Genomic DNA, 27,995 nt, shown 5'->3' with positions numbered 1-27,995 from the left:
TACACCTTTTAGCGATCGGCCTGAGAACCAAGTTTTGTGGCGACGTGATGTGTAAGTACGTTGCCGACAACGACTACGTCATGAAAATGTTGTCGGTTGTGATACGGAGCACGAAAGGATAAAGAGTGGTACGTAAAGATTACATATGCATGTTGGTTACTGCAGTTATTACATGCGAATTTTAATGTTTTAAATGTAGCTATTGTGAGTTGACTGCCAGTACTGTAAAAGAAATTTCGATTCGTGCACAGAACATAACCTCAAATAGTTGTGTTTCTGGCGGGTATGTGATTGCTGTTTACATTTTTGGTTCCTTAATCGAAAACAGAGGCCGAAGGAAAATCTGTGGAGTCTTTATTTTGCTACAATGGCGAAAAGAATTGCATCTTCGGACTTAAACCATGATAACTGGGATAAGGAAGACAAACGTGAAGAAGCGGGAACATTTCGCAAAGCTGATGACAGTACCCTTCAGTCACGAGTAATAAGACAGGCTAAACGTAGATCAACATCAAGCCCTTATAGTTCTTCAGGTTCACCGCCGAAAACGGTAAGATAATATAAACATAATTGTTTTATTAATTACCTGTTAACAGAATAAGAATCAGTTGTCTTCAACGAAGATGTTTGGATGCTTCTTATGATTTTTTAAATTGCGTTTGCAATATACTTTCAACTTTGCGTGTTTACAAATTTTATTGGCTAATCTTAGTATTAATTACGTCCAAACATTTGATATTTTGGGTTTACTGAATGGTATGTAAATAAGTGTGTTAGTTTGAAGTTATATTCAGTTGATTCTGAAACAGTTATTACTCTTCAGAGAAATAGACATTGTAAAATTGTAATAACTTAAAATTTCGGATAGCTATTAACAGAAAAGCCAGATGCTTTGTACTTTCAGTGTCTGCCTCTCTTCTGTAGAAGCTATCAAATTAATACTCTAGCGAAATATTTTTGTAATTACCAGTTTAGGAAGTCTGAAACATCGGAAGTGTTGTATGCATGTGTCATTGTAATATTGCTCTGCAAGCACCTTGCCAAGTAACAATATTAGGTTCTGCCTTCCTTCTATTGAGCTGTATTCACAAAAACTGTAGAGCTAGCATCAGCAATCAAATATAGTAACAACAATTTCTATTAAAACTTCCAAAGCTTTCCGTTGCAGCGACATATTGTTAAAGTACAGAATGAGGGAAAATACTTCTCATAACCAGCTCTTATGTTTTTCATGAGCATTTAGAAAGAGTATGAAGATTGTCAGAGTTTAATGCTCAAACTGTGGTTGATACTCATTGAAGCCTAAATATTATGATGATTTGTTTTAAGAAGACATTAAATTTGACTTAGGACCCAAACACTTATAAGCTCTAAGCCTATATGAAATGAAAATGACCCTAAATGAGTGAAAATTCAATCAGTTTAGTGTATTGTGCATAGAGCTGAACTTGAGTGATGCTTCATTACAGACTGTTTGAGCAGCACTGAAACTATATACAGGTATATCTTGTTTTTTGTTAGTCTTCACTTAGTTCCTCAAGTGTGCTCAGAGCCTCAGCAATTACAATAAACTGTTTATTAAGAATTGGTATCCTTTTCACAGATGATAATGTTTTAAACCCAGTGTGCATCCTTTTTAAGAACTTCAAAAGTCAGAATTATTATGAAAGGATAGTTGCTACTCATCATATATTGGAGATGCTGAGCCACACATGTGAATAAGAAGAAGACTGGCAGAAAGTCGACCAACATTCTCTCTCTCTGGGATGCTGCCCCAGACAGTTAATGTTGGTAAACTTTCTGACAGTCTTTTTGTTGTGCCCATCTGTGACTCAGCATCTCTGCTTCATGCTGAGTAACAACTATACCCTTCTCATAATATTGTCGTATTTCATCTCAGATTTTCCATAGTTTTATTAAGAAATTATCAACATAAATATAACTCTTTTTCATTCTGTGGTACTGGCATGTGAATAAACCTATTTCATAAATTGTATTGTTTGTTTTTCCACTGTGACAACCTTGCACTTCTGTTTGGTAGCAGGATGAAGAGGAGTATTTGATACTAGTTGTTGACTTTTACCAGTGGTGTAGAATACATGACACAAATGATGTAAACAACATGGTGACTGTAACATGATACGTAGTCTCCCTCCTCCCAAATTAACTTACGTACATATGTCACCACAACCAGATTTTTTGCAATCATGTTTGTTGGCTTCACCAACTATCAACTGGACTGTAAAAATACACACTATAATCCTGATAATGTGATACTCTCGAAATCTTGGGTGTGGTCACAAACTGATCTGTAACTGACTTGAGTGTTGGCATAGGCAATGAATGTGAATTTAAAATAAAAGTTGAGGTAAAAGATATGTAGTGTAGTCCAGGGTGTATGTTTAATGCACTTTTCTATATAAATCACTAAAACTGCAAAGTGAATTCAGAAAATCTGTATTCCATAATAGATGAATTTCCAATTAGCTATTTTGCTACACATTGTATAAAATATCACACTACTACTATGAAAAATGGAAAGGGGGTCACTGTGGAACCATTACCCAATTCAGAGCATATTTCTCTCTTAATTTTGATACCAGTACTTGGTTTTAATTATTCTGTATTCAAATATATGTTAGTCATTGAATACAAACACACGAAACAGACCAGTATAATTTTGAAAGAAGTAATTTACTGCATAAGTGAGACTAAAACTGTGCCACTGTGCTGTGTAACTTGGCATTAGTGGTTTTCTGTTGTAAATATTTTCTCCTGAAACTTTAAAATTATTCTTTCTGTTTCCACTGAGTAGCAGACACATATATTCAAGAGCAATGCATAAATGCTTTCTCATTTTCATATACAGTTTGAAATGCTTCATAACTGTACAGATCACAATAAATGTGAACTGTACTTTTTTTAACAACATGGTTCATATTTAACTAAACATTTTTATCACAGTTTTAGTCAGATTATTTCTACTGTATTTATTTATTTACTTAGCTTGTGGTGGTAAACTTTGTGTTAGTATATATCAAGTTAGATACTTAAGTCAATAGTATTAAGGAAAAGTAAATAACACATACATTGTGAGTATAATACAGTGTGGTACCATAGTTTAATGTAGAAACACACTATTAAATTTAATTTCTCAATTCAGTCAACAGCATGTAGAGTCAAGTTTCAGGAAATATTCGCATTGCCTGGATATAATGTGAAAGAATATTCCTGCAAGTGTGGGATGGTCTAATGTGTCTTGCCACAACTGATAGATTTATTGGGCAGTTTCAGTCTAGTCAGATTGTCAGAAAAAAAGCCTATACCTGCAAAAATAGGGAAGAATTTATTTATTTATTTGACTTGTTCACATGATTGGAAAGATCAGCGAGCCAAGTTTTGCCAAAAAAAAAAAAAGTTGAAAATTTTGGACTTTCAGAACTAGCTACTTGAAAAAGGCGTGTGAAAAGCAACAAAATCTTCAATCTATTACATTTTGGTCCCAGTGAAGGATGTGGACTTTGGCATTGAATAAATTTTTTGTCACTGGTGGATGGTACCTTGTACACAAAGTAACTTGGCCTCAAAATGTTTCCTTCAAATCAGTAGTCCAAAGTTACATTTATTACCTGCAGTGACATTTTTTGTCTTCATTTCCTATTGTATTTGATGGGTAACCATGCGAGGGAGAGCAGTGTAGCACAGTTCGTTGAGTGGATGCATAGATGTAGAAAACATTCTTTGGTTAAGTTGTAGTTGAATCATAGATGGTAAACTAAGTCCCTGAGACAAGTTTTGTACAACGAATGAAAGAATCACTTGACCCCACATCTTAAAAAGGAATCTCAAGAGTTTAGCATTGATGTGGACTCAGCACAAGATGATGCTGACATTATGGTTGTAATATCTGCCATTTCAAGAACTGATGATTGAGGAAGTGTGGTCAAAGTGGGAGAAGTTTCTAACCTTGTGTACGACTGGTTTAGGACAACCCAGATTAGACGCATTTGGAGGTCTCTTCCATGTGAGTATGGTGAAAACTTGGTTTCAAGTGTGCCCCGGAGATGCCAAGCAATTATCAACACTGTAGTTGACTGGATGTAGTATGAATTATACAATTCATTTTTCTTTTGTTCATATATGATATATGTATATATTTTAGTTTGTTGTCAAATATATATTTCTACTGATAATCCCAACCACAATCTTACTTAACAAACTGTTAACTTGGTTTCACATAGACCTGTTATATGCTGTGACTTCACTGTCAACTGAAATTTGACGTTAGTAGATATAACATTTTTGTCAACTTCAATGTACACACACCCTCGTGTGGTACCTAATATGTCTTTTTGATATACATTCTGTGAATCACTAAATACCTTGGAGCTTTCTACTTCGGGTTCCAGCCAGCTCTCAATTCCCAGTATAATTTGAGCGTGATAAACTTACAGAATCACAATAGCTGGGTGATCAGGAACCACCAGATTGCACATGGAGTAATTGTAATGTGTTTTCTTTTAAAAAGGAAATATATACCAAAGTGCTAGGAGGATAAGAAACTGCGATTTTTGGGGGAAAAAACTGAAAAAAGTGTGAAATTTTCCAAGTTCCCCCCCCCCCCCCCCATACGGAAAGTTCAGCGGTCGACATACATTTGTTTGCAAAACTTGGTTTTCCAATTTTTCCAACCATATGGATGAGTTAAAACAACAAAATATTGCACCCCATCTTTTGCAAGTAAAATCTGCTATTTGACTGGACTATTTGTTCCAATAAATCCTTGCATGCTTCATCTTTCGTGCAGATTATATTAGCTGTCTTCCACATACTTAAATGTACATCAAAGTCTTCCATTTTAGTGCAGGTGTATAGGTTAGTTTGTACTCGTGGTAGTGGTGTTGCTGGATCCACATTTCCCTTCTACAGCATGTATCAAATGATTTCGCAGCAAGTTCTGTGGTGGTGTGTATTGCTGCTTGTCGTTATTTTAGCCTTTTGGATGTAGTACTCGGGATATAGTCATGCTTTCTACCATTTGAGTTAAAGGTGGAGAGAGATTTTTACTCTAATGTGATTTTGAAAATCATGTCAATAGCTATCAATTCTTACGATGCTCGGAAAACTTTTATATCAAGCCATCACTTCTGTTTCAGGGTGAGACAAAAAGTGTGTTTGCAAACTTCAGTGGATTTAAAATGCCTACCAGTACAAGTACAGTCACCTTCAATTTCGGCAGTGGCGGAACAGCAGCAGCTGACGGAAGTTCATCATCAAAAGAATCGTCCAGTGCACCTATACAACAAAAAAATGGAGTTTTGAAAGGAAGTTCAAATGAAATGTCTACTAGAAAGGACGCTGAAGGTAAAAATGATATGGACAGATACACGAAGAAGCCAAAGGAATTTTATGCAGATTTGAGGGCACTTAATGAATGTGTGTCAAAGTGGATAAAAATGCACGTGGAAAGAAATTCATGTTGTATACTTACACCAGTGTTCAAAGACTATGAAAGACATCTCAGTGATCTAGAAGACAAGTATACAACATCAAAAAATGTTGATACAGAACCATCCAAGAAAGAAATGTGGAGTATACCTGCAGCACCTAAAGACATGAAAAGTGTTGCACAAGAATCATTTAATTTTTCTTTTGGATTAAAAAGTTCTGGAGACAAATTCAGTTCAAGTGGTTATTTTTCGACACCACCTATAACAAAGACATTAGACAACAAAAATGTCCAGGAAGAGCCCTCTAAGACTCCAAGCAGCTCTGTTCTGCCTCCATTAAACCAGAAACTTGTGTCCCCAACACAGGCTTCAACATTGTCTTCTTCTGAAGAGAAGAATAAGTCACCATTGCAGTTTTCCTTTGGCAGGTACGATTCTTATTCACAAATTTATGAATGATGAGCATGATGATTATTCGTAATTTTATTGTAAGAATGAATAAAATAAGGAAAGTGTCTAAAGTCTAGATCAGGGCCAGCGGTGTTTCTGTACTGCTCATAGGTTGACATTGCTCAGTGTCCCATAGCCATTGGCATGTTAATTTCATACAACCAACGAGACACAAGAAAAGAGGCAGTGAATAGGAAACCATTCTCTTCACACTTGTCACAAATATTTGATTGTTTGTTTCGAATATGCCATAAATTGTGGGGCTGTGGCTGCACTGGGCCCCAATAACAGGTTTAAATTGCTGTGTTGAGATGGGCAGCAATTAAATATATAATCTTGGTTGTCACAAATATTTTATCATTTATTCTGAATGTGTTAGAGATTGTTGTGTATTGACATGGAAATATTGTATTATACCTTTGTCTCTTGCTTCGAAACACGTCATCTGCAGGCTGCTCTCTTATTGGCTGACTAGAAAGCTAACACACCTTCATTGTTTCCATCATACCCCTCGGTGAGCATTGACAACACTGCTGCACGAAACATGTAAATACGCCACTGGGCCTGATCTAGACTGACTGGCAAAGCCAGTGCGTATGATGTGTTCAGAAAAAAATTGGTTACATTTTAAACATTTAAAGCAGTTATTTCAGCTGTATATCATGTACCACAAAATATCTTTATTCAGGGTTGCCCCAAGTTCCAGAAATTATGGAATATCAGTGAATTTCAAATGAATCGGGGAAATGTGAAAAGAAAACAGGAAAATCTCATTTTTGTCTCGTGTCAGTAGATAAAATGATCTGTTTTAATGAGATCTCAAGCATCCGTGCTGGTTGGGTGCTGCTGAGTACATGCGCTGCTTCCCTACTTACTCATTCCTTGTTTTTCTGACAAAGTCTATTGCCGTAAATTTAGTTGTGACAGTGTGATTGTCTTATCTATATGCCTGTCTGCGGCTCAGCGGTCATCTTTACGGTGAGTTGCTACCCATCATCAACAATATTATTATTATTATTATTATTATTATTATTATTATTATTATTATTATTATTATTATTATTATTATTATTATTATTATTTCCTGTCTCAGGCATTATGTCTGGTTAAAAATGGAAAGTAATGCAGACCTTGATCAAGCGTGACTTCCTTTTAACTGTACTGTATATGTTACATTGTTTTTAGGAACTTTCGGGTAATTGAACATGTATCAATAATTACAGATTTCTGTTGTTGTGTATATATACGTTTGGATGTAGCTGTATTGCGTTGATGTACTGGTGGATATTGTGTGGTATGACTCCTGTAGTTGATAGTATAATTGGTATGATGTCAACTTTATCCTGATGCCACATGTCTTTGACTTCCTCAGCCAGTTGGATGTATTTTTCAATTTTTTCCTCCTGTTTTCTTCCGTATATTTGTTGTATTGGGTATGGATATTTCGATTAGTTGTGGTAATATCTTCTTTTTATTGGTGAGTATGATGTCAGGTTTGTTATGTGGTGTTTTATCTGTTATAATGGTTCTGTTTCAGTATAATTTGTATTCATCATTCCCCAGTACATTTTGTGGTGCATACTTGTATGTGGGAACATGTTGTTTTATTAGTTTATGTTGTATGGCAAGTTGTTGATGTATTATTTTTGCTACATTGTCATGTCTTCTGGGGTATTCTGCATTTGCAAGTATTGTACATCCGCTTGTGATGTGATCTACTGTTTCTATTTGTTGTTTGCAAAGTCTGCACTTATCTGTTGTGGTATTGGGATCTTTAATAATATGCTTGCTGTAATATCTGGTGTTTATTGTTTGATCCTGTATTGCAATCATGAATCCTTCCATCTCACTGTATATATTGCCTTTTCTTAGCCATGTGTTGGATGCGTCTTGATTCTTGATTGATGTGTGGCTGTGTTAGATGATACGGGTGCTTGCCATGTAGTGTTTCCTTTTTCCAATTTACTTTCTTTGTATCTGTTAATGTTATGTGATCTAAAGGGTTGTAGAAGTGGTTATGAAATTGCAATGGTGTAGCCGATGTATTTATATGAGTGATTGCTTTGTGTATTTTTCTAGTTTCTGCTCGTGCTATATAAAGAATTTTCTTAAATTGTCTACCTGCCCATAATGTAGGGTTTTTTTTTTTTTTTTTTTGGTCAATAAATCCCCTTCCGCCTTCCTTTCTGCTTAATGTGAATCTTTCTGTTGCTGAATGTATGCGATGTATTGTATATTTGTGGCATTGTGATCGTGTAAGTGTACAGAGTGCTTCTAGGTCTGTGTTACTCAATTTCACTACTCCAAATGAGTAGGTCAATATTGGTATAGCATAGGTATTTATAGCTTTTGTCTTGTTTCTAGCTGTCAATTCCGTTTTCAGTATTTTTGTTAGTCTTTGTCTATATTTTTCTTTTAGTTCTTTAGAATTACTATTTTTTGTCTGTATCCTAGATATTTATAAGCATCTGTTTTTTCCATCACTTCTATGCAGTTGCTGTGGTTATCCAATATGTGACCTTCTTGTTTAGTGTGTTTTCCCTAGACTATATTATTATTATTATTATTATTATTATTATTATTATTATTATTATTATTATTATTCCTTTTCTTTCTCAAACATTATGTCTGGTTAAAAATGGAAAGTGATGCGGACCTTAATCAAGCGTGACTTCCTTTTAACTGTACGGTATCTGTTACATTGCATTGTTATTATTGATTCTCAGAGTATTCGCGCAATTTGTGTGTCGCATGGATTGATCACCGCTGTCCCACTTCATCAACATGCTATCTGTGACTAGTGAATAGCTGGCCATATGAGTGGATTTCCCCAATGGTCCAAAACCGCATGCCATTTCTGTGGGTGTCTAATGGATCGGGCCCTGCCTGCTGGCTCTAGTCTCATAGAAATGCCCGCAAGCTGAGTATGTTTGTTTGTGGCGTAATCGGCGGATATTCGTGATTTATCCACAGGCCCGGGATAGCGGTGCTTCTCAACATGCAAGAGGCCAAGGGTGATGGATTTCAGGAATTGCAACTGGCTTGCCAGAAGTACGTTGTACAGTGCGATGTTTTACAGACATTTTATTTATTCTAGTAGATTTTGGCACTTTCAAAAGTAGTTTTTTATATTAGAAAGCATGGATGATACGAAGAAGAAAATTGTGGCAGTCGCAGTTGGTTTGTATGCTCTGTATTCATATATTCCTGAAAGAAAAACCACACAGTACCTGTAAAATAATAGAAATAACACTGTGGGTAATAACCTACAATAAAGAATAAAGCAGAACCGTCATTTTATTGGTGTCCACTTATTGTGTTGGTTATACAACTGTTCTCCGTATTATACACTTTTTCAGGAGGCCTACTTTTGTCTTGAGGTTAATTGTGAAATCAGTGAATCTATTTTAAATGTCTTGCGACTCCAAGGAAATGCATATTTTATCACCAAATGTGTTTCATTTTTATTGAAATAAAATTACATCAGTCATCGTAATGAAACACACATACCATTTGGCTTGCTTTCTCCATCTAAAACAATTCATTTACAAAAGATGTTGATGTTAGTACTTCAGATGTTTGCACACGTTAGAAAACACTGCCTGTTTGCAAGTTTGCTTTAAATATTTCCTTGTTTGGCATTATTACTTCTTGTACCCTAGCTGCAAAGACAGATTTAAAATATCTTCAGTTATTGTAAAGCAGCTATGGACAATATGGTCACACGAAAGTTTGCTTCTTCTTCTTCTTTTTTATTATAACAACACTGTGGTCCACAGTTGGAATACTGTTTAGAAAATTTTCAGTCACCTCTTAGTGTGCCCCCTTTTTTCTTTTTTTTACATTCTCATTTGTGTAATGTTCATATGTCTGAATTCACAAGCAAGGTACTTCATGGTACAATTTTATGTTTTTCAGTATGGTCATTGGTCCAGCTCCTTCATTATATTTGTAGTAATTAAAACTTGCTGTCTCATGAGAACCACACAGTCAGGAGTGGTGAATTTAGAGTAACAGCTACAGTTCGTTTGTTTCCTTGTTAAAATTTACTTTCTTTGGCAAAACAATGTGGAGTTTGCATAATGCCACCTTGCTAACATCCTGCATAATGCCACCTTGCTAACATCCTAATGCACTTGCAGTTATCACAGAATCCTGAAGCATTGGTTTATTAAAAATTGATAACTTATCTTGTTGCAAAGCCACACTAATTCTCATTTTAGCAGGTATTGGAGTTCTAAAAAAATTACAGCATTCCACTACATAAGTCCACAGTTACTCACGTAACATGGTAAACAAGAAAATTCTACGTGCTTATCGTGTAGAAAAATACTCGGGTATTTCCGTGCTATTGTTTGCCAAAATCTTGTTTCGATAACTCAGACTGTTTGAGGCATGAGGGATGCTGTGAGTATTTTATTCTCACATTCTGCAGGTAGAGTCTGAAAACCGGGCCTCGACAAACACTCAGGCAGTGGCTGCAGGTATCAAAGAATCCGCTGGAAATATCTGTGGATCCTCAGGAAAATTCGTTTTTTGTGTGGCACCTCGCCTTCAGAGGCACACCAGCTTTTGACTGTTGCAGAAGAGTTATAAGCAAACAACTTTCTGTCCTCAGTCATGTGGCAGTTCCCACAGTTTTCTAGTAGTGTATCATGGTGAAACCAAGCAAGGTGAAATTCAGTGCTGAATGGGTGAATGATTGGAAGTTTGAGGGCATCAAGACATCAGTATTCCAGATGTATCACGCTGTATGCAGCAAGTCTTGTGCTCTCAGCAACACGGGGAAGATGAATGTGATCAGCCATGTGGAAGGAGCTAAGCACTTCAAGGCAGTCATGGCAGTCAAGAAGACAGTGGACACTCGTCAATCTTCGGTAAGTAAAGTGCCAAGACTATTAAATGATGTGTAGACTCTTAAAGGCTGCACAGCATCTCACTGACCTTAATGAGATTTTATATTCAACAATTGCATTTCTTTTTTCCCTGCTGCTGTTTTGGTGCTGTGTTAGGCCATTAAAAGGGTGTTCCAACAATATTTTAAAATGTAAGTGAAGAGAACGGGAACATCAGGTGAGATGGGAAACCTTGCCAACGGAGTGGCACTCAAAAATGACAGACTCACTTAAGAATTTTCGACATACCCTTGTGCAGCTTGATGTAACCTATCCTTTTCTAATATCAAGTTTTGGCATTCATTATGGAAACTTACCACTAGCTTTCCATTGAAGAGGGTGGACCAGCAAGGTACACTTTGCCGCCTTGCTTTCCCACTGTTCTGCTCCTCTTGCTTCCTCTTTAGATAAGGGGGTGATTAATGTTGTCTTCATCATGCGTGCATTCTGAAGCTGGACACAACTATCTATTGACAGCCACTGTTCTTTCTCTGATAGTACATACCTGCCAACTCTCCTGATTTAGGCGGGAGACCAGATTTTCAGTTTTTATCTCATCTCCCAATTATTCCGTTATTTCTCCTAATTCTTAGGTAATGATGGCCAAGACAGTTGTTTTAAATATCCATTGTTTCGGTTTTTGGCCAGTTGTAGGAAATTCTTTGCTAATTAGTCTTTTAATGCATGTACTCCTCAGAATTCGTACAAATCAGTAAGTCGCATATGACATGTAATAGATTGTACTTTTTCCTCTTTTCTGCGTATTTTGTAGAATGCGTGCTCATATTGCTCAGTTTTATGCTCCAAGTGGACTTGCGTTTGTGTGTTGCCACTATTCCAGCACTGCCAAGTTAGTGGTTTTCCCACTAAATCTCGTGGTTTGAGTACCTGTCTAGTGGCTAGTGGTAATTATGGCGGATTTTAAACATATTAGGGTGGTCTTACAGTAAAATTACTTCTAAAATGTCTTGATCCATTGAATATATAGAAAACAACACTATTTAATTTATAAACGTCTACTAGCTCTTGAATTTATATAACGTAAATATTTATAATGTCCACACGCCCCCCCACCCCCACCCCCCTCTCGAGTGGTCAGTGCAGCAAAATGTCAATCCTAAGGACCAGGGTTCAATTCCTGGCTGGGTTAGCGATTTTTTCCGCTCAGGGACTGGGTGTTGTGTTGTCCTAATCATCCTCATCTCATCCCCATCGATGCACAAGCTGCCGAAGTGGCGTCAAATCGAAAGACTTGTACCTGGCGAACGTTCTACCTGACAGGAGGCCCCTTGTCACGCGACATTTATTTATTTATAATAAATGGTATTCTGTCTTCTTTCCAGTATTGTCATGTGTTCTAGTATGATAAATCTGCACCTGCATACATTGTGCATACCTATAGCACCTGCATTAATGTGGTGGTTTTTTTACATAAATGGATATTGTTTTAGCACTAAACATGGGTATTGTAAACGCACAGTAAGCCCAGAAATGTCGTGCTGAATGGCTTTGCAATAGTAAATTTGCAAACTGGTCAGAAAGAATTTTTGGCGATGACACAAGAGCATATTCTAAATTATGACATAGTACTTTGTCAGCATCTTATGCTGACATATAAGCCATAGTGGCACAAAAAACACAAGACAGCTGCAGCATCTTAAACAAAAATATCTTCCAAAACCATGAAAGAATCTGTAAAATTGAATCAAGCTGAGGGTTCCCTTCCACTTTTATTTTTTTTTATTTTTTATAGAACATAGAACAAAGTGTACTGCCATTATGAAACATGTACTAAGGCCCTGTTTTGTGGAAAATATGCGACAGGATATCGGTGACAGCATGTACAACATTGTAATTGGGGAATCAACAGTCATCAGCGTGAACAAATTTGTAGGAATGACAGCAATATATTACTTTGATGCAACCAATGCAATCTTTTCAACAATTTTTTAAACCCGCCAATATTAAACATTTTCGTTTTGTTTTCTGGGAGCAATATTACAACAGTTTCTGTGCATTATTATGTCAAGGAAAGATCCTTGTTTGCATTTTATAATCTTTGTCTACATGGCTAGCTTGCAATTCACACTTAAGTGTCTGACATAGGGTTCATCATACCATTTTAGATTATTTCTTTACAATTCTGCCTCGATTATAGCACAGGAAAAACGAACACCTAAATCTTTCCATTCACACTCTGATTTATTTTGTTATGATGATACTGGTGATTGAAATTTCATAAATAGTTCCCATCACTTTTAGTACATTTGTTTTAATGATTAACACCCCAGCTTGTGTGTTGTTTTTGTGATGCTGTGTCCCTTACCCACGATAATACAGAATGAGCTGCTCTTTTTTGGACTTCTTTGATGATCTCCATCAATCTTATCTGATAAGTATCCCAGCAATACTCTAGCAGAGGGCAGACAAGTTTACTGTAGACAGTCTCTTTAGTTGATTTGCTGCATCTTCTAAGTGTCCTGCCAACAAAGTGCTGTCTTTGGGCCGCCTTCCCCACACATTATCTATATGGTCTTTCCAATTAAAGTTGTTCGTAATCGTAATTCCTAAGTATTTAATTGAATTGACAGCCTTGAGGTTCATGTGATTTATCTTGTAACTGAAATTGATTGATTTCTTTTAGTACTCTGTTGGTGACCTCACGCTTTTTTTTATTTACAATGCTGATATCTTGTCTTTGCTGATGTGGCATTTCTATATCACATGGTGGAAAAAGCAGTGTTCCAAACCACAGAGAAAATGTTAAGTTTATGACTAATAATAAAATAAAATAAAAAAAAAGAAGTTAGAATTCGGTGTTAGAATTACGTACATCATTTACAATTTGCCAATTAATTGGACTGACCATGCGAGTGACTTGTTCAGGAAAATGTTACCAAATAGCAATGTTGTGAAAAAATACAGCTTTGCAGGAACAAGAACTGTTACAATCATAGGAGAAATGGTCGAAGAAAAATCCCAACATGTTACTGCAGTTGAACTACGCTACACATAACAGATATGGAATTGACACTTAGATTAGTTCCAGTGTTTTTATTTGTATTTTTATAGCCATTATACAACTTTTTGAATTCACATGAAAAGACTCACATCAGTTGTCTCAGTGCTAGACTGAAAATGAGCCGCAATTTTCGATCATTTGTGCCCCCTGATTTTTTAAGACTGTATCTCCTGACTTTTGAATTTTAAAGGTTGGAAGATATGTAGTATCACAAGGATCATGTCATTGTTCTTATTTATGGATATTTGATTGTTTTCAGGGTGCTGATACTTCCAGATAATGCTCCTCGTCATCTGACAAGTTAACTGGGCATAATGAAGATGCAGCCTGGACATTTGATAAGATCAGTGACTGGTGAATCTGGAAGCTCGCAGTTCACGGTCGGTTTGTCAACCTCCTAGCAGTTGATGCACTGGTTTAACAGTGCACCGACCAGCAGCCGTATTTTAAACTACCTGATTCAGGGTGATGTTACTAGTGTGGAAATATTATGGACTTTGCAGGCTGTCAAAAATCATGTGTTCTCTTCTACTACAGGAAAGCAGACTGCTTTGTTTCCAGTCATGATCCCTAACAATAACGTAGCTAGTAAGATGCAGCTTGGGCGGACCAAGACATTATACAGTATTGTTCATGGGTTAGCTCCGCATTTTTGGAAAAATATCGTTGAACATCTTGATGGGGACGTTCTTTTTGTAATCTTATTTGATGAGAGACTTAACAAGGTGGCTGAGTTGTGGCAAATAAATACTGCTCTCACATATTTGCACAAAGTTAGCAAACAATTTGAAATGTACTATTTTTCATCTGCATTTCATACCACTGCTGCTGATATGTTGGTTGGTTTTAAGAGAGACTTCTGATCTGAATCTTACCAACGTGCTTCACTTATCAGTGGTTGGACCTAGTGTCAATCAGGCATTGTTGAAAGATTTTTGTCTTTATTTGAAGAATTTTCATGGGGATAGTGCATCAGCTTGTATTGTTGTGCGATCTTGTGGTCTTCGTGCAATTCATCAGATTTTCAAGAACACAGCCTGAGAGGCTGGGGTGTTGTACCTGTTCTGACTTTGGTTTATAATGTGTTGAAGAATGTCCCTGCAAGAAGAACTGATTATAAAAGGTTTAATACATGTAAAAATACACCCTTCCCGGAAAAAATTTTGCTCCGTGTGCTGGATGGAAGACGAGGATGCAGTTGACCAGGGTGTGAAATTCATCCCCTTTCTAAAGACTTCTGCGGGGAAAGTAAAGGAGTAAGCGATTAAAATAGATACTGCTGGACAGCGATGTTGAAATATCTCGAAGATCCTCTGCTGCTGTCTAAAATATCTTTTTTTAGCTTTGTTTTGGTGCAGCTTTTGTGTACAATGCTTTGTCAACTCTGCTTGTCTCAGTTGTTCAGGCTGAAGTACGAAATCAGCGTATGATGTAAAACTTAATTATAAAGCTGGTCTTATTCCTGCAATAGACATGAAGTGTCTGATCTCAGGAAAGTAAAAGTGCCTACCAAAGATATTTTAACTTTCAGCAGTGAGTGCAGGGACTTCTGATCGAAATGTACTCAGGCCTCCTCCTAAAGTCACCTTTGAAATACAGTGTTTGTAGATAATAAGCTTTTGTGATGCAATTGTGATATACAACAGCCCAAGAACTAGCAGGGCTAGAATCTTGAATGCCTTGCAGAAATTATCTTCAGAAAATTGGACAAGTACTAAGGACTGTGACAAAGTTGAGAAATAATTCGTTCTGCTTCTTGGCAATGAGATGTTTTTGGATCTCGATCTCTGTGCAAACTACAAGAAGACTGAGAAGAGAATCGATCACTTTTGGAGAGATTTATTGAATGGTGATATCACGTGTTGGCATTTGTGTAGTTATTTTGAAAGGTTATTGTTTTGCGCCACGGGCTAGCCTTTGGAGAGCAAGGTTTTCCCATTAATAAAGAGTGAATGATAGTCAACCCAACTCAGCGGTTTGAATGTCCTAATGCAAAGTGTTCAGAAGTTATGATGACTTTATTTCATGTAGTTCAATAATTGTCACCCTCTATGTTTGTGTCGTCTGGTGCATTATCTTGCCTGGAAAGTTCATAAACCCTATGAAGGTGTTACCAGGGTATGAAACCTAATGGAAAAAGATTACTGCAAAGATCTCTGTCTACATTTTGATGCTCAGTTTGCCAGGCTTGTCATGATATGAATACATGTTTTATAACTCTAGTTTGTGTCCCATTTTTTTCCAAACCCTTTTGTAATAATTAGTGCCAGAATCTTGACCATAGCAAACAGCCCTTAACAATCCATCTTAATTTAGGAAAATAATGGCCAGGCAGTTTATGTGAGAGATGTAGACTGCACACAAAGAAAAGAAAATTCATAAAGAAATTAGTTACAAAACGTGGGACACAAACTGATGTCAAAAAGTATTTAAAGCCATGTCTTAAAACATTTGTTAATCCATTTCCTTCAATTGTGAAGGACCCTCATAACCATTTTGTGGACGAACCTCTTACGGCACAGCCTTTTGAGGCATGTGTTGTTACATACATCACTGCTTCAGTCTGTCAGTACCTATCTTAGATTTCCAAGTTCAATAGGGGTCCTGTACATGTGTGTAGGTTTGTGTCCTAATCCAGTAGACTTTTCTGATCTATCAGGTAGGCGCATGACAACTAATAATCCTCTGTGGAAAGAAAGATGTAGTCTGAAAAACAGTTTTTGGGCTCATCTCTGCTGCAGTATTTGTCCTCAGCCCGCCATTTGAAAAATGACTTAAAAGGTTTGAGACAAAACTTAAAAACAAGATAGTGGCAAGTCAATATTGTTAATTCACAGGCGAATTGCCACGTGTTTCAAGGTTGTGTATTATTATTATTATTATTATTATTATTATTATTATTATTATTATTATTATTATTATTATTATTATGATTTGTATTATTATTATTATTATGATTTGTATTATTATTATTATTATGATTTGTATTATTATTATTATTATTATTATTTGAATTATTGTTAAAAAATTCTTATTTTCTTCCGTAGCGACTTTCCAGATACATTGTGTATTATGTAGGGCAGTATTTGCTTAAAGTTAACTTCAAGCACAAAATTTAAATTTACTATGCCTGCACCTAGTAAAATATGTGATAACCATTATATGTATGTCTTGTTATATTACTTTAGCACTTGTATATAGTTGTTCCATTTGCATAGTGCTCCAGTCTCATATGGTAATTATTGGGACTGCAGCTATGTAAAAATACACACTCGATCATTTAAGACTGAATATAATGCCTGGACCATTTGATTGCTCATTTCGTACATGTGGTGTGTTTCCTAACAGTTCAAAATTTGTTTGAATTTTACATGAAAGGACTGTGGTACCTAATTTGCTGAAAATTACTGAATTTTCACATTTTGTAACACCTAGTGAAAAGGCAAAACTTGTGTTTATTTTTCATTGAATTGAAATATTTCAGCATTTTAAATATGAAAGCAGTTTTGACAAAATTTGGTATTGATTTTAATCTGATGAACAGTTTTCTGTTTATATTAAATTCTTGAACTTTGATTTGTATGACGATTTGATGTCATCAGATATGTTTAAAAGTTTTGATTCCATGGAAAATGTTTTATCTCCAAAGGCATTGACAGAAGCTTAAAATTAGTGTTCAGTATGATGTATGAAATTTTGGAATGATAAATTGTATTTAAATATTGGGTCCTGCCATAAAAGTTTCTCTTAAATTGTGATGCCATAATATGTCACTGCCATAGCTATTAGATGGAAAACAATTTTAGCCAAGTAAAATTTTCTCTACACACTTCAATTCTTTACTTTGTTAAATTTGTGTTTTTAAGAATACATCATAGACATACAGGTGTGTGTCAATACTTGTTCTGCATTGGAGAAGAATGATATTTTTGTAGAATTTTTACTTGAGTGTTTTACAATGTAACATTCACCATATGTGTATTTAAAAATTGAATAAAGCAACTAAAAAGTAAGGTAACAGTAACAGAAGAAAAGTTCTTGAATAGAATGTTTCTTCTTTTTTTCCTTCTTTTTTTTCCTTCATTTTTTCTGGTTTAATGTCAGCAATTAAGGGATTGCTGTTAATTCAAAGTTACGAGTTAACTCATTAATAAAAATAGAAATTCTTCGCCTAAAGTCTTTCTTTTATGTAATTTACTGTTTACTAACCCTCCAGATCATAAATCCTGTAAAGAGAACAACTTCCTGTTCATTCAAAACTACAGAGTTAATAACACGACTAGAAACACAAAAGTCCTTACATGTTTTTGTGAACTTACACCTGTACTTACTCTTGAGATCTCAAAATTTTTCAGGGGAAACTTGTGGCAACCCTTTTATTCTTTTTGGTCTTACTCACTGTGTTTTTACAGCCAGCTGTTGATACACCTCCTTACTTTCCTGATACTGCTAGCTCTGAATGCTGTCAACATTACCCAACAAAACAGTGTCCACATTCGAGGCTCATGCGTACACAACCAGATTCACTCGAATGCCTTCACCATCAGTGTTATCAATGTGATTCACCGTGTCATCTAAGCATGTGTCCCTGCTAGCTACAAAGGCAGCTTCCGTCGGGGCGGAAGGGTGTCACTCTGTCATAAGCCGCAGCTCATTAACTTTGCATAAGTTCTGTTTCTGGCCAACTGCAGATGACTTCTCAGCATTCAGAGTAGCAAGTGTGAAATGTCACAGATAAGAATAGAAAGAAGAGATCATGATGAAGCTCTGTAAACTATTCCACTATGAATAAAATAGTGTGTGAGATGATTCAGATGATGCCAAGGAGTGGCAATAGGAGGGAGGTACTCTGTTTCTGCTTCAGAGTGACGTTGAAATCTCTGGACGAGTCTGTCAGCCTTGATACTGGCATATCATTTTGTCAGAGTTGCTGCAACTACCAGTTGGGATCCAGTTTTGTGGTGCCTCTGTGGTCACTGGGAAAGGGATAATTTTGATTTCAGCAGTGATGAAGCTTAGTTGTAAGTTTATCCAAGAGAGAATTGTATTTTGAGATGTCTGCTGCTTGTGGCATGACACAACCACTTACCATATGTTGCAACACTTTGCAGGGAGTACTAAAGAAATATTTCTTTGATTACATCTGAATGACATAACAATTTCCTGATCTATGTGGAGATGTTATTTTAATTTCCTCTGTAAAATATGTGAAAATCCAAACAGGGTTGAGTGACTGTCATGTTGCTCTCATCAGAAAACATGTTGGAGTGGATGGTGAATTCTCTCTCCATTAGGGGCTTAAAATGAGAGAAATCCTAAGTTTCAAATGACTCTGTGCTCAGGGCATCTGTAGCTGTGGTAGTACATTTAGTGCAAGATCTCCGTAAACAGCAAGAACCGAACCAATTTTACTAAGGCAGTACGGGTTTTGTCCATTGAATTTTAATAAGACCTAATTTTTTTATTGGAAATTAACATAAAACATACTTTAATGAATGTAGACACATTATATATGCTAGCATATTGTGTGGTAGAATATGTTGGAAAGAAAATACATTTTGCAGTCACATACTTATAATGCCAGATTTGTGTAGCTAAGTAATCTTCTATGATGTTAACTAATATCAAAACATAGGTACTGTTACTATTTTATTATTCAGATGTTCTTACACTTGAATTTTTTAAAAAAAGTATTGTAAGAGCAGTGATGACTGGAAGGTTATTTTTGTGTAAATTCAAATGTCTCTGTATTCTTTGAATTCACAGCCAGAAGCCATTTACATTTGCAAATGTTTCGAAGCCAGAGGGAGGATCTGGTGAGAATGACAAAGATGGTAAAGATGACAATGAAGAGCCACCCAAAGCAGAATTTACCCCTGTTGTTGAGAAGGATGCAGTATACTCTCAAAGGTATACAATTATCAATACCGTAATGTATAGTATAATACAGTTATGTGTTCATGTAAATGTTATGCAACGAGATTAAGTAAGGCTAGTTGAAGAACACTGAAACATACACAGTATGACCCCCTAAAGTTAGAATTGTTACAATGATCATATAATCTTATTATTAAGACCTTCATCATTGCTTCAAACAGGTAGTTCTATATTTATTTCACAAAAAATGATGTTAAATGTGATTTGAGTTTTTGTAACCATTATGCTGCTTTTACTTGAATTTTAAGCTTAGTGCAAGATTAATCACCTATAATCAAGCGGTGCTTTTTGCATGTTTTGGATTTTCTCTTGTCATTTGTGTGTCTTTATTTCCTTGTAAACTTATTCCTTCTTCTGCCTCCTTAATTCATTCACTAAGTTCCACTTTCATTTTTTTTTCCTGGTCTTCATCTATACACGTACTCTGCAAACCACCATATGGTGCATGGCGGAGGGTACCTTGTACCACTTGCAGTCATTTTTTTCTCCTATTCAACATACATATAGAATAAGGGAAAAAGACTGCCTAAAAGCCTCCATACAAGGCCTAATTTCTCACATCTTATCTTCATGGCCCTTAATCGAAATGTACATTGGCAGTTAGCCTCAACTACCAGTCCTCCAAATTTTTGCAATAGTGCCGTGCAGAAAGCATAGTTTTCCCTCCAGAAGTTCCTTTTTGAGTTCAGTAAGCAACTCTGTAATACTTGTGTGAAGGTTTATCAATGAACAACAAATCTAGCAGCCTACATCTGAATCTCTTTGATTTCTTCCTTTAGTCCGACCTGGTTGACACCCCAAATGCTCGAATGCTCACACTAGCATTCTGTGTACCGTCTCCTTTATGCACGAGCTAAACGTTCCCAAAATTCTCCCAATAAAATGAAGTTGAGCATTCACCTTCCCTACTGCCAACTGGATGTGCTCATTCCATCCCATTTCACATAGTGGAGGTGCTGAGTTGCAGATAGGCTCATCATCTGTGACTCAGCTATATGGTGAGAAGTTTTTATTTATTTATTTTCTAACAACAATATTATCCCCTTCAAAGTAGGTCCTTTGGCAACTCAGTCATGTTCCTTTGAGAGACCCAAAATGACGTTCCTAAGACATTTTTCAGTTTTGTGAAAAGAAAAGTTACAAGGATTCAGTTCAGGTGAATAGGAGTGCTTAGGAATAACAGGAATACCTTTTGAGACCAAAAATTCTGTGATGGAACTGGCTTTGTGACGCGTGGTATTGTCATTATACAGCATCCCCTTGTCTGCAGTGTCCGGCTTCATTCACTTCACCCTTTTCCTGAGCTTTCCAAGGTCATCTTCATAAAACACTTTGACAGTTTCTCCTAGAGGAACAAATTCTTTAAGCACTTTACACCTACTGTCAAAAAAGCAAATTGACATAGTTTTGATCTTTGATTTGCTTATTTGAACTTCTTTCGGTTGCGGAGATGTCTCACTGTGTCGCTCCTCACTTTGCCCCCTTTTCAGGATTGTACTGAAAAATCCATGAGACATCACCTGTGATCACATGATGGTCATTGTCAGTCCTGTCAAGATGGTCAGCACACACATTTCTTAGATTGCTCTTCAGCTCAGTTGCGGGGTGTGGGGCTGTTAGCACAGTTTTGGCACAAACCTTTTTCATGTGCAAACCTTGATAAGGAATTCCCTATAGGTCTGTTACACCTTTTCAGAGGCCACACTCAGGGATTGCCCAAGTTTAACACAAATTTTGGTGGCATAACATTGCTCTAAATTCCGGTTCTGTTTTTGTCCCTGGGACATGTCTAACGATACTCTTGCCTCTGTTGAACACTGATCATTGACGACTGCATACTGCATTGTATTACTTATAAAGTCTCAGAGCCTCTCTCACATCTGGAACCTAAACCATCGTCAACACTCTGCTGTAGGGCACTGTGTCAAATGCTTTCCAGAACTCTCTTGTGTTTATGATTTCTTAAATATGAAATTTAAAACTTAAGCTTTCCTGTTGTTGTGTTCTGTTGCCATCCCAGACTGGTTCATGACTGACTGGGCAGAGGACTTAGGTTGTATGTATAATCAGAATTTTCTCAGTTTCTTTGCAAAATCTTTCACTGTGGTAAGACGATGGGAGTTGTGGTATGCTTCATGGATTGCTCTTCTTACAGACACACACAAATTTCTACTAACTTTTGCATTTCCACATTTGCGCACTCTTATTTTGAATTGAGAGTGCAATAATCTGCATTTCCTCAGCATTTTCCGAATTTTGTTATTAAACCACGGAGGGTCCTTTCCATCCTTAATTGACTTGGCACATACATTTCCAGAGTGCTATTTACAGTCAGTTTAAATCTTCCCAACAGTCCCTCTGGGTCTTTAGTAGTGGAACTAAATTATTTAATTATTTCCACTCATTGTCTAAGTGAGATACTAACAACAGCTTCTTCTTCTTCTTCTTCTTCTCCTCCTCTTCCCCCCCCCCCCCCCCCCATTAACATTCTTCCGTGAGCCTCTTGACAGGTTTATCAACTTTAGTCACCCTCATGATCCACTAATCCTTGTCTGTATATTGACATTGTTGATAAGATATGGCCTATTTGCTGATATGTGGCCTAAAATATCTCCAGTGCATGTGGCTTGTCTTAACTAGTTGTTCGAGTTAGTTTTCGGAAAACATATTCAGGAGCACTTCATAAGCTTGTCTTTCCGTACCACTTGTAATGAATCTGTAGACGAACCAACCTATACTCAGTAGGTTAAAACCAACTCCAACTAATATTGTATGATCTGGGTGTTTCTGTGATACTGACCGTAGACTTCCCTTGACTGGTTCTAAAACTGTCATAGTGGAATCAGGTGTCAGTAAGTACATCCAACAATTAACTTGATTTAACCTAGATGTGTTATATGCTTCCAGATAACTTTACTGCCACACTCAAATTTAACTTCACTAGAAACAATGCCCTAGAGGGCAGTAAATTTGGTAACCTTCTTACAAATTATGTGGTGATTTACTGTTAAAATGTTGACAGTTGAAGTGTGTCTGCTCTGTACGAGATGCGATTTCATTCTCTGTGTATCACCTGCTGGTGTCCACTGCTTCGTTTGTGTAGTGCACCTATGACATATCATGGCAGAGCCCTACAACTCTGCACCCTATAATATAGGTCCAGAAATCTGCAGCTATGACAGTCACAGAATCAACAGAGCCTGTTGCTGAGACCCTCCACTCTGCTACAAACCAATGACCTCAATCAATTCTGGGTACAATGCTGCAAATTGTGAGCTCTGCTTTGGTGGCGCAAGTGAGACCAGCAGTCTTCACCACTTCGATCCTTAGATATTTCATAATGCCCTCAAAGGTTTCCATGCAGTTTGTCCTACGATTTTTTTCTTTTGTTCCTGAATGTGCTCTGAAGTAGGGTGCAGTTGGATACCTTTGTCCTGTTAGAGGCAAAGTTTCTGAACTTAGAGTTCTGACAGACAAAAATTTCACTCCACTGCTATTTTTTATCATCGGTTCTCAAAGATTAAATAGAGCCCTGAAATAGTAACATCTCCAGATTGTGAGTTTAGAGGTCCACATCGAACTGTTCAAACTCACCAGTTTTGCATTGTTAATGTCTTCAATGCATTCTTCAGAATAATTCCACTTCGGTCTTTAAATAGTACCCTTTGTCTTCTCTTACTACTAATATAGACTAGTGCAAAATAAAAATCTCTTGTGAATTGTGTAGAACCAGCTGTTCCAATGCTGCCCAAGGGGCACAGGTGCAGACACCTGCCTATCAGCTCACTCGAGGGGAGCTGGAGGTGGGGTAAGCTGCACACCTGTAGTCCTACTGGACATGTTCTGTGCAGATACAAACCACTTCGCGAACTTGGCTCACTACCACTCAGCTGGGGGCGTACATTCACATAGACCATGTGCTAGCTGCGTGACTGCCCCCCATACCAGCTTGCCCCCATACCATCTGTTCACCCAGCTCTCCCCACTCATGCCCACAGGCTCCCCCCTGCTTGCATGTGTGGCAACTCACACATCTGTTGTAGAAATTGATGGAGCTTGTAAATTCAGTTATTCTGTGCTTTTTGTTGGACAGAGTAAGAACCAAGTGTGTTGAGCTTCAAAGTACTTGAGACCATAACAGCAGTAAGAGTTATTAGTTATTCAGAGAATCTACTAAGTTAGTAAGAATAGTAGACATTGCAGGATGATGGCAATGAGTACTTGCAGTTAACTGGATGTCAATGAGATATTATTGTTAGTCTTTTGCTGGTTGGATTGTCCATCTGAGGAATTGCTTAATGTAAAATCCACATAGGAATATCAACAGTGTAAAAAAGATACATGTTAAGTTGCAGACAGGCACAGTTAAGATAGTTACACAAAGCTTTTGGCCACAGCCTTCATCAGCAAAAGAGAAACATAGAAACACTAGCCGTTCATACAGACAAACAGGCAATGGCATTGTGGCCTCAGCTGCTGGAGTTGGCAGACGTGTGGGTGAGGTGTGCCTGTTTGTGTGAATGGTGTGTGTTTCTCTGTTTCTCTTTTGCTGATGTAGGCTGTTCCCGGAAGCTTTGTGGAAGTGTCGTTTAATTGTGCTCATGTGCAACTTAATATGTCTTCTTTACAGTAAGTAGCAATCTGCCTTTTCCTACATTTTGAATTGCCTAATGTGTAGGATGTAACATGTTACAGTGTATCAGTGGTACAACAGTCCTTCAAATGTGCACAAGGCTCCAGATGATAGCAGCATACAGATTTATGCTTCAGTTGCTGTGCCAGACGAGACCCTATTGCTGATCATGTCACACTTTCATAAATTAGGACCAATGTTGCATCCAGTGCCATTCAGGAACATGAGAAACCATTTGGTGGAAGTTGATGCCGCTTGCCAAGCTACCTATTGCACTTTATCACTGTGCAGGCACCTCTGACGGTGTACCAAAAGATGCAACTAGAGGGCTTAAAGAGGAAGTTATGTTAAGTGATGTGCAGATGCTATCTTGAGGTCAGTGATGATCGTCTGCTAGTGTATGGTAGTGATCACAAGATAGGCATCTCTTGCAATTTATCTGTCAAGAACATTGTGGGAACCACAGGCTTACAATTACCGCACACATGGAATTCATTGAAAGAACTCTGACTGGTGCAGGTTATATGCATAACATTGTCAATTACTTTACCTTTTCTTCAACAGGGAAATGTGTTGTTCCAACAGGAAAGCAATGTGCTTATTTCTTGGATCGTCCAGTAGGTGTTCCTTACTATTTGGCAGCTACAGCGACAACCTAATTGCTAGAGCAGTCCTCCATTCAGCATTGTGGGAAGCCATCTATTCTTGTCAGCAATACAAGCAACAACCCTTGACCACTTGTGACAACAGGTGTTGGTAGCTTGGAACTGTATCCCAAAATGGCATCAACCTTCACTGTGATCGTCTCGGCATTATTGCAGATCAGTGTAGCTTGGGAGGGTAGACAGTATAATCAGTCTGCATGCATATTACTGTATGATTATGACCATAAACAATTTGCACCACATCTAATATGTGAATGAAACTTCATTCACGTGGAACAATTGCTTCAGTGGGGTTATTTCATATAGAACGAATGTGTCTTCATCTGAATCAGCGCCTCTTTTTACCACTTTTCATGAATCGTTCTAGCATTTTTTGTTGACTCACTCGTGGAAGTAGTATATGTTTTTATTATTACTTACTTTCTCACATAGCAGTTTGGCAATTTTTACCTTATTTCCTGTTGTTAACTTCTGTTGTATTTCCATCTTCTTCTCCTTCTTTAAAAAGTTGTTTGCTTTTGCATTTGCATTATCCGTTGTTATTTTCATGTACAACATCTTGAGCTGTTGTTTTGTGCAATTGTCAGTTAATTTTATGTAAAGTATTAACTCATGTCTAATGCTCACTTTATGACAGAAGCCTTTTTCGTGTTACTAACAGAGCAGACATCTGAACAATTACATGCCCGTAGTTGCATCACACAACAGTACTTTAATAAGTAGTTGGACAGTACAAACTAAGTATTGTAAATGGTAACCTGGATGTGCTGTACATTCCTGCTATTCCCACTGCTTATCATATAGTTAGAAGGACTGTCACCGGTGAAAGTAATAAGTGATTACTAATTTTTCTGTAATTTTCATCTAGATATTCATTTCTTTGTGTTCTTGTTTCATGTATCCAGTTCAGATGTAAGATAGGTTAGTGGGGGCATTAGATAACTTGACGTGGGATGTTGTAGGGTTATCAGAAGCACAGTAAAATTGGAATACAAAATTGAATGAAAATCAGGACATACGTTTTGTTACACAGAATCAGAGCAGAGAGGACACTAATGTGTGATGTAGTGTAAGCAAAATAAGGATTTTGTTGCAAGAATAGACCAAAAATAATCCTTGTTGGGGCAAGACTTTTTTCGAGAAGAAAATAAATAGAATCCTTGTTGGGTAGGCATTGCATTTTGTCACTTAAAATGGCATATGGTGCAGTAATTAACAATATAAAGAAAATTTTACATTCACTTGAAGATTTCTTTAAATATTTGTATAAGTCAAGAGATAAGTGAGAAACATAGATAGTGAAATAATGACATTCTAGGAGGATGCTGTCAAAGGTATGAGGAAAGGAAATGCATCAAAAATAATACTTTTTTAAATGCGTACAGAGCCTCAATTAATTGTTTAATTTAAAAGTAATGGTGTTTTGGTAGAAATGATTGAAGCTGAAGACAGAGTAATGCAAAAGGAGATTCCCAAATTATTTACAGAATATGTGCAGGAGAAGGCAGTCCCTTAAGATTTGAGCAACGTTGCAGTTGGTCTACATCACAAGAAGAGAGACAGACAAGACAAGAAAACGTACACTAGGCAGCTTCTCTTCCCGTAATATAGTAGGTTCTCACCTAAACTATTATAAGATGTAACACTGGAGTTTAGTTAAACAAAGGGGCACACCAGCTTTAGAAGTGGAGATAGCCCTGTGGAGTGTCTTTGAAAAACTTTTTAGGCTTTTAAAAATATAAGTTTTATTGGGTATGAAAACAACAGTTTACCATAAATTTTATTACTAGTTTTGAAGTGTGACTGTGAGTTTTAATATTGAAAACCATATCAAATACACACATTTGCTCAGTGAGTAATAGACAGAAGTATGTTACGAATAACTGGGTGGGGGCGGGAGTGACAAAGAAATGGAATAGGGAGCAGACTGAAGTGGCTGATTTTATCAAGACCACAAGGAAAAATAAAATCAGGTGGGTGGGGCATAAAGCCTGATGAATCAATAGTAGGTGGGCCAAGGAAGTATTTTGCCAGCTTTCAAGAAATAAGAAAAGACCTAGACAGTCCAAAGGAAAGTTGGTAAATGGCATGAAAACATGAGGAAACAGCACTTGCAGTGACGAACAGAAAAGGGAGGAGTGTTAAGGTACTATCTATAATTTGTGAATGGAGTTCCAAAGAATAAAACTGACCGTGTAACAGCCATTTAATCTTTTCCATTTAAAGTATTTTTAAATGTTTTATTACATTAATTTCATAAGTGTTAATGTATTTTATTTCTTCAGGTGCAAGGTGTTTGTAAAAAAAGGAGGGTCTTTCCAGGACCGTGGTGTTGGCACATTGTTCCTGAAACCAGTATCTGGTGGTGCCAAGACACAACTGCTAGTACGTGCAGATACCAGCCTGGGCAATGTGCTGCTCAACACTCTCCTCTTCCAGTCTATGCCTCTGCAGAGAATGGGGACAAATAATGTGATGTTAGTGTGTGTACCTACACCTGAAGCAGAACCACCTCCAATACCAGTTCTCCTAAGAGTTAAGACAGCTGAAGATGCAGATAAGCTCCTAGAAACATTGAAACAATACATCAAATAATCTGAACGATCACCACATTTAGACGTATTTATGATTCTTAATAAATCAAAATGATCATTTTTAGGAAACTTGTGAGTGACTTTTCTTACAAAAAGTGTGTATTGTCTCAGTCTTTTGTAGAACCAAAGGATGATGACAGTTTCATGTGTATTTGACTTGACTGGAATAGTCAAGCATCTGTTCCTTGCGTGTGTTAAAAATACACTCTCATTTTTCTAAGACTTTATTGTAAATAACATGTTGCATATTCAGGAAAAAAAACTGACACAGTGAAATCTTTTAAAAGTTTCATGTTTTTTATTGTGGCATTTGAATAAAGATTCTTAAGTTTATATTTGTAAATGATGT

General features: G+C 36.9%; 1 protein-coding gene across 1 annotated transcript; it reads left to right on the top strand.

The window, feature by feature from the left end:
• Positions 1-38: 38 nt before the first annotated feature.
• On the top strand, positions 39-27,989 carry LOC126356268 (nuclear pore complex protein Nup50). Its single transcript, XM_050007114.1, has 5 exons — positions 39-128; positions 329-550; positions 5,157-5,878; positions 19,584-19,727; positions 27,338-27,989. Exons 2-5 carry the CDS (start codon positions 368-370, stop codon positions 27,645-27,647), a joined length of 1,359 nt encoding a protein of 452 aa, XP_049863071.1. The 5' UTR covers positions 39-128; positions 329-367; the 3' UTR covers positions 27,648-27,989.
• The last annotated feature ends 6 nt before the right edge of the window (positions 27,990-27,995 follow it).

The sequence above is a fragment of the Schistocerca gregaria genome, chromosome 3 (genome assembly GCF_023897955.1).
Source record: "Schistocerca gregaria isolate iqSchGreg1 chromosome 3, iqSchGreg1.2, whole genome shotgun sequence".
Lineage (NCBI taxonomy): Eukaryota > Metazoa > Arthropoda > Insecta > Orthoptera > Acrididae > Schistocerca > Schistocerca gregaria.
Note: the sequence above shows the minus strand (reverse complement) of the source record. Positions and strands in the feature narration are given on the sequence as shown.